The sequence below is a fragment of the Benincasa hispida genome, chromosome 11 (assembly GCF_009727055.1).
Source record: "Benincasa hispida cultivar B227 chromosome 11, ASM972705v1, whole genome shotgun sequence".
Lineage (NCBI taxonomy): Eukaryota > Viridiplantae > Streptophyta > Magnoliopsida > Cucurbitales > Cucurbitaceae > Benincasa > Benincasa hispida.
The window spans coordinates 12,103,981-12,112,266 of NC_052359.1; the positions used below are offsets into that span (position 1 = coordinate 12,103,981).

Sequence of the window (8,286 nt, forward strand, 5' to 3'; positions counted from 1 at the left end):
TGCTTGCTCGTGCTTGTTTGTGTTGCTGCCGTTCATGTAGACGATCGTGCTGCCGTAGCCGACTGTTTTGCTGAGCGATAGAGAATGTAGAGGTTCTTCCACTGCGTTGAGTTCGAAAGTGAAGAGAGCCTTCAACTGGTATGAGAACTCAATCCTTTGTATTTTATTTATCAAAGCATGCCGTTAATTAATGTAAATTGCATAATTATAGAATGTGTGTGTGGTTTTTCGTTCACAATGAAATCGGAAAGATCCGAACACGCTCATGGATGCCCTTCGTTAAGAGTTCCTTCATATTTATGATGACATGGGTTCCATTTCAGTTACAAACTGACATCGTAACAAACTGGCATCGTAAACGTATGATGACATGGGTATGATGTCAGTTCTAAACCGACACCACAAACAACTGCTATCATATATATATAATGGCGAACGTTTTGATGGCGGTTTAGAACCGCCATCATGACCTACGATGTCACCAGATGTAATGACGATTTGTAACCTGTCTTCATAAGTATATGATGTAAGTTTGGAAATGATATCTAAAGCCAAAATTGTTGTAGTGGAAGAAGCATCATAAAACATCAAATCAAAGAACGTGGAAAAAGAAATAGATGCATTAAGAAGGAAAGTTGAGACATAGTGCTAGAAGGCTAAGAGCATCCAGTAATGTATAGTTCCAACAATAGCTTGAGATGATGGAAAGAGCTAGAATAGATAGCATTGAGGGAAAATGTTTAAGTCGGAGCAACACTAACTATTCTGAAGTTTTCTTGAAGTATCTACATATAGCTTAAGTGTAAACATAAGACATCTCTAGATTATCTAGAAGAACTGTAAATATATATCTCAAAGAAAAGATCAAGAAATATTTTAGGATTTTTTTAGGCTCCAAGGAAGAATTCCTTTAGATAAGGATAATCTCATAGAATTATCTAGAATTGATTAGATCTAAGAAAAGTCTAGAAAAATCATATTCTTTAAAGGTTCAAAGGTCTCATACCTATAAATAGAAGACATGTCCTCATTTGTAAAGCAAGAAAACAAAGAGAGGAAGAAAGCAAGTAAAGAGAGGAAGAAAGAAAAACAAGAAAGTTAGAGAGAAACCTAGAATAAAAGTGAGTGATTGTGTATTGAGAGAGTAAAAAAATATAGTCCCAAAAGTGTCCATCTTGGTACATTTTTAATAAAAGATTCTTTCTTTAAAAGAGATTGTCTCTCTTCTTTGTGTGCCATTTATCTTAAAAATAACATTATTATTATTAACTATGTTGAAACCTAGATTGGGTTCTTATTAAATTATTTTGAGAAATAATTATCTTGTCCTCCCACCTCTCTCTCTAGCGAGGAAGAATAAATGGAACACCAGGAAATTAAAGACAAGAGGGAGGCAATTGTTGGCCAAAAGCAGAACCCTTAACATTATGACAAATGGAAGTTGGCTGGCCACCACCATTGAAAGGAAGGTTAATGTCTTGCAACATTATGTCTTGACATGGAAAAACTTGGTTGCACTCAAAATTTACTGCCACTTGGGTAATTGAAGTCCCCCTTATGCCTTCATATCTCACATCTTTAATTTGCACTTTTGACTTACTCTGCCAACACAAAATCACAATTTTGCTTTAGAGTCTCACACACACACATATATATATTACTATATTCAATATTTTTTAAAACCATAATGCTCTCAAATTGTCTTATATATACCATTTCATCATGTGGACCGCAAGTACCGGGGCAATACATTTGATCAATGATGATAGGGTTTTTGACATTGTTCATTTGGAGATTGAGAAATGTGACATTGCTAACCATGCTGGAATATGAAGATGACCATGATTTGATCCTCACTCCATTGGATGTGCCAATGAATGTGGAGTCTCTTATTGTGACTTCGAAGACGTCTTCTTCGTTTGGGTACTTTCCAAGGCTACCGATACTAATTCCATGGCCAGGACCACATTGGACATTGGTTATGTTGATGAATTTACTTCCAGGGCCCAAGGAGATGCAATCATCTCCAGTACCGATCACTGAATGCATGATGTTGATACCGCTCGATGATGAAATATGGATTCCATCTGTGTTGGGGCTGTCTGCTGGAGCTACCACTGTAACGTGGTCAAACGTGACGTCACGACATCCATGTACCGCAAAATGGAAGAGTTTGCTATTATAAGAGCTTATGTTCTTGATACTCATAGTGTTGATATTATTGAGCTTCATAGACTACGTAGAATATCAAACCGTTATATGGCAATAAGTATATTTTGGAGTTGCATTTAAAATAATAAATATTAAAATGTAGGAGATGATGGTATAAACACTTTCATAGTCAACATAACAAATAAGCTTTCTTTTTCCAAATAAATAAAAAAATCAACTCATTTTTAATGCAATAACATGACATTCTTTACAGCATAAGAAAAACAACCAGAAAAATGTTTTAAACAAATTGTTATGGGACACTATGTGATTGGGTGGCTAGATTGGGCTACAAAGAATGGTTGCAATCTAACTAGAAGCCAAATAAAAATACTTTCAGAGTCTCAAGCCCTACATCAATGTATTGATAGTAATAATATTATAAAATACCGCTGAATAGAAGTTTGAGATAGAAAGTAGTAGAAACAAAGTTACTGTATGAAAAATAAATTTTTAGTACTCACAAAAATATAGTAAATGTAATGTTAGGTTTATTGTTAGAAACAAAAAGATGAATTTACAAATTAAGTATAACAAATGTAATAGAAACAAAGACAGGAAAACAAGTTATTATTTACTCAAAATAAATTTATAGTTCACCCAAACATATAGTAAATGTAATATCAAATTTATTGTTAGTGAGAAAGAAAAGAAAGGATGAACTTACGACTGGACGATTAGCGGAGTTGTATGGCCAAGCGGTAGAACCGCGACCGTTCAAGCAACCCAAACCATCGATGAACAAGTTGTTGACTTGGTTGATACTAAGCCAGTAGTCGCCGGTGGCGTACTGCTTATCGATAGGTGCCAACAGTTCGCCATCAAGTTGTATATGAATGAAGCCACAAAACTAAGAACTTTCCTTGTGCTGGTATTAAAACCACACCACCTCCACTATTTCCACAAGCTTCACTCCATGCATTACTTAATGCCTATATTATACAAACAAATCAGTTAAGCTTAATTTATTTAGTTTTTTTAAACTTTGGCTCAAAATAGAAAATTTTCCCTACAAAAAGATGAAATCCATTCTAAAAAGATTATAAGAAAACAAATATAATTCTAAAAAATGTCAATATGTATGAAACGTCTTGACTTATGTAGTTTGTAACTTCCAAAACTTTATGACATCATTTTGAAAACGATACATTTCTAGGAAAAAAAAGACACAAACGAGTGAAAAGTGATTATATATATAAAAGAAACAAAAATGTTACGAAACTATCCCCAAATACAATGTTTTATTATCATTAATTTTAGAAATTACTACAAGCTATGTCATAGATTTAAATATTTAAAACTTTTAAAAAGAATTATTTGAATTGATTTGAAAAGTATTTGTGGTTTGATATTGAAAACAAAAAGTATACCTTACTGTTATCGGTTATTCCATCAGGTTTGGCACCAAATTGCAAGATATCGAACACTTTAGGTTGAGCATTACAATATTTACAAATGCAAAGTAATATCATAATGGACATTACACATCCATTTGCTAAATAACTCAAACCCATTTTTCCCCTTCTTTTGTTTCTTTCTCAAAGATGGCTGATTTTTGCTCTCATTTTTTTTTTCATTTTTATAACAGAATTTTAACAACCAAAAATGGAATAACTCACAAAACTGAGTTTTTGGTTTCTTTTATAGGTCAATTTATTTTGTTAAAAATCTCTATATTGATTTTATTCATAAACCATGGCATTGAGATTAATGAGATTTCACTCTTAATGGAAAATTTTCATTTAAACAGTTACCCTATATAATAATTATACAATTTTTTTTACCATTAAACATGTTTAAAAGTGAATTATAAATAGTTTATACAATAAGATATTTTAGTGAGTAGATAACTACTTTTATGATTTATAAATATATTATATCACACATATTTTAAACAATAATTGTTTAAGTTGAGTACCAATTTTTAAATATACTCTACTACAAACATATGTGAAAATATGATTATTTATTTATTTATTTATTAAATCCATTGTTTTCAAATTTATATTTTTAGATCACCTATCTAAGAGATCCATATCTCTAGAATACAAATGTTAAAGTATATCAAATTAGGTTATTAAAGTTAGATTTATTTCCTATTTGAATTATGTTTTGATATATTAAGGTAACTAGGTATTACAATTTAATCTTATTTGGTATAAATAGGTTCTTAGATATGTACCTATTAGGGAATATAAGTCTTATCCATTCTTTCCAATTTATCCCATTTTTACCTTCCTCTAAATTTCATAACAATGAGAACTAAGGTGTTTCATACTAATCATTTAAGTATGAGAATCTGAGGTTATTACAAAGTATATGAAACCTCATTAAAGGGACCCATATCATTAAAAAGCTAAAGAAAATTTCTCAAATATATACAACCCATGTTAAAAGTAAATGTGAAATTATATACATTGAAAATTATTTGGTTGGGCCACCATAATGTGTTCGGCTGACCATGCTTTTATCCATTGAATACATGTACGTAAAGAAGCATCTCTCAAATTAGGGACATGCCGATTATTGGAACTACATTCAACGATATTATGAGACAACCACAATGTAATAGTTTCAGTTTAAAAATCCTGACAGAAAGGAAAGTCTAGTGGTTAGATGTTTATAATATAGGGAAAGAAAGTGAAACATATTCTTGAATATTTAAACATAAAAAAATGAATCTAATTATATGAAAACTAAATTATTAAAGCCCTTTAATGTCGGTTGTCTTTAATGTCGGTTTTAAACCAACATTAAAGCCATAATTATTGTCCTTTTTTTATAAATACCATGCCCGTTTTTTTCAATTATTGTCCGTGTATTCAATATAATTATTGTCCAATCCATTTTTAATGTTGGTCACAAAGTTAAAAATGACATGTCCCTAAAACCAAGGTAATCAACCTATACATGCACAAAATAAATTCTTAATTGCTTGCTTTCACAAATCCATAATAATAAGTTACAAAAGAGGAATTGGAGATGATAATTTAACTATAAAACCAAGGTAATCAACAAATTACTAAAACTCATAAGCGTTATATAGCAAAATTAAAATTTTGATCCAAACAAGAGCGAGAATTTACTTTTCCATCAATTTAAATACCCCAGCCTAGACATAACCCGACATAGACAAAAGGTACCTTATAGATAGATTTGCTACACTTTAACCTTTTATTAGTCAATTTAATCCTATTAAACTGAGTAAAAGATTAAAGCCTTAGGGTTGCTAATCATATTAGAACCGTGATCTTAGGTTTATGTGATCCAAATTTTAAACATTTTAAAACCTGAATTAAACTTAAGTGAGCATGCATGTCTTTCTTATTACTTTTAATTCTAATTTCTCTTTAACTTCTAAAAAGAAACAACTAAAAAAATATCATGCCAACTAAGTGTTTATAACACTTATAAAGTAACCTATGTGTCATGCTTCATGCAATGTCCAGTCATTGCTATACATAACTTTTATATATATGCGTAATAACCAAGCAAACATGCTTCCCATTCACCCTTATACTATAACAATTATAATATAAAGATGATGCATGTCAATGCTTTTTATGCATGCATAAGTATAACTCTTATATTTTATGATGCAGGAGCATGCTCTTACATAATTAAATCATGCTTCTCTAAATTATAATATTTACAATAAAGAGATGATGTTAAGGTGGGATTTACTATATGTGCATACGATATGACATATAAAAAACAGACATCGCATGTAATAAACCAAGGATTAATGGAACGGGATGAGCATTTACAAAAAATCGGAATGAAATAACCCTATCTATTATATTTTCTATTGAGCTAACTGATTCACAAGCGAACTGGGTCTTGAACCGCCAGGAGAACTCCATCGTTTAGTAAATGTCGAAGGTAGACAATCGCCCAGTGCGCACTAGACGATAGGCGCAAAAGCTAAACGATCACTTAGACGACAACGAGGCTTTGAAGCCTGATCGTCTAAGCGATCGCTTAACGCGGCGAAAGGTAAACGATTTGTCGTGTGTTTCTAAGTGATCGTTTAGTCAGTTACTAAGCGATGAGCTTTCTGAGCTAAATGATCGTCTAGTGCGCGTGTGCGTTAAACGATATGTCAGCATCCCATCATCTACACGATCCGATACTCAACGATCGCTTACCCTATTGTCTACACGACCCGATCAACCCTTGACCGTCTCCTTCCTCGAAGAACTGCAACCCTTGCTCCAATCTTCTTCACGAAAGACTCAAGACTCAAACTGACTTTGAATTACAGACTCGATAAAATAACAAAAAATGCAGGGGCCTTTACAATCAACCGAAAATGTAAAAGAATTAAATCATATCGAGGCTAACATCCCAGAAAACTCCATTAATCTGCACATCCCAACAATTTAATGATTAAATAGAGTAGATATGCACCCACCAAGAATATATATGCAATTCGTTGCAACAATGAAATTGGAATATCAAAACCTAGCTCTGATACCAATTGAAGGATCTCTTAATGAAGAGCATCCATGAGTGCGTTCGAATCTTTCCGATTTCATTGTGACCGAAATACAACACATACATTCTAACAGATAGTTATGCAGTTCAACACTAATTAGCGACATGCTTTGATAAATAAAATACAAAGGATTGAGTTAACATACCAGTTGAAGACTCTCTTCAAACTCAAACTCAACGTAGCGGAAGAACCTCTACGAACTCTATCGCCCAGCAAATCAGTCGGCTATGGCAGCATGATCGTCTACACGAACGGCAACAACACAAACAAACACGAACAAGTAAGAAGCGGGGACGACACCACCAGATGAAGCCCTTGGTATTCTCCGAGTGAGAATCTAAAGTGTGGTCTTTGGTGAATTTGATAGAGGTAGGAGGAAAGGTTGATTGTGTAGAAGATAAGCAAGTGGGAGAGAAAGCTATCGTATAGCGGAGTACTTATCGTTTAGACAAAGCTACACGATCGTGTAGGTTTTACTAAGCAATCGTCTAGTAATAGGTAAATGATCGTTTAGAAAACGCGCCACGCTAGACGATCATTTAGGAAAGCTAAGCGATTGTTTAGATGCGGATGTGCGATTGTTTAGACGATGAGACTTTATCGTATAGGCTCTCAGCTAGGCGACCGATACTTTTTCACACCAATTGCGAATTTTTACGAACCTTTTGAAAAATCAAAAAAATTTTCATTTTATTCTTCCGTTACAATAACCAAATACTGAATTCCCACTAACGCACGATCGAGGACAGGATTTAGATCAATTATCATATAATTAACCAATTTAATAATAAATTAATATAATCATATTATATTCTTACCCTATAGTTTGATACCACATATCTACTATAGTAATTTCTACTCCACTTCATATAAATCATATTTATATCTAATTTCCTCCAAAAATAATGTATCTCATATATTTAGCCAATTATATCATATATAATTAACCAGTTCAATTATCATATATAATCGAACTCCTTTTTGTCAATTTGAACATTTCAAACTGACCCAAACACTAATTCTCGACTTTATCCAAGCTACCTAAGGGACCTTATGAACCTGTGGCTCGAAGCTCCAACGGTACGTGAATAGGTGACTAAACTCCTTAGCCATGAGATCCACCATCCGTTAACTACAAGACACTCCACTAAAGACCAACAGCTGAACTCTTCTTACCACAGATATATTTCTGCGTCCATCGGATATAACTAATCATGAGTACGATGACCCTTCACAGATGCTCGTAAGTAAAGTTGGGCCAATTTACTGTTTTGCCCCTGTAGTTACATCTCACTCCTTAAGTACCATTGATTTCTCTAATGAATAATACAACATAGTTCAACTATGTGCGAACACCTCTCGGACCAAGAGAAGGTGTGTGGCATCACATCGTTCAAGACATGGATTCAGCCCTTAAGGGAGCTATCTATCCACTTGCCTCTGCCTCGGGGAAGAAGTGAATTCCATCTTGTGTAGCTGAATTCCCAACTCCCAAATCAGACGAATCTCGAAAATGGTAGATTTGAATCGGTGACCTGGCCACTCGCACCTATACAAATCAAAGAACCACCCTGAAT

At 33.3% G+C, this 8,286-nt stretch overlaps 1 protein-coding gene across 1 annotated transcript; it reads right to left on the reverse strand.

The window, feature by feature from the left end:
• Window positions 1-1,376: 1,376 nt before the first annotated feature.
• Window positions 1,377-3,725, reverse strand: LOC120090560 (exopolygalacturonase-like). The gene is made up of 5 exons (XM_039048287.1): window positions 3,582-3,725; window positions 3,093-3,143; window positions 2,879-3,001; window positions 1,714-2,235; window positions 1,377-1,601 (listed from the first exon to the last, which is right to left on the reverse strand). Exons 1-5 carry the CDS (start codon window positions 3,723-3,725, stop codon window positions 1,377-1,379), a joined length of 1,065 nt encoding a protein of 354 aa, XP_038904215.1.
• Between the last annotated feature and the right edge of the window lie 4,561 nt (window positions 3,726-8,286).

Excerpts from the sequence above, each read along its gene's own strand:
- LOC120090560 (XM_039048287.1), bottom strand. The coding sequence starts at position 3,725 with ATGGGTTTGAGTTATTTAGCAAATGGATGTGTAATGTCCATTATGATA. Across the intron at positions 3,002-3,092 it reads GAAATAGTGGAGGTGGTGTG|TACGCCACCGGCGACTACTG; the intron begins GTTTTAATACCA and ends ATCGATAAGCAG. Across the intron at positions 2,236-2,878 it reads ACTCCGCTAATCGTCCAGTC|TCTATGAAGCTCAATAATAT; the intron begins GTAAGTTCATCC and ends TATTCTACGTAG.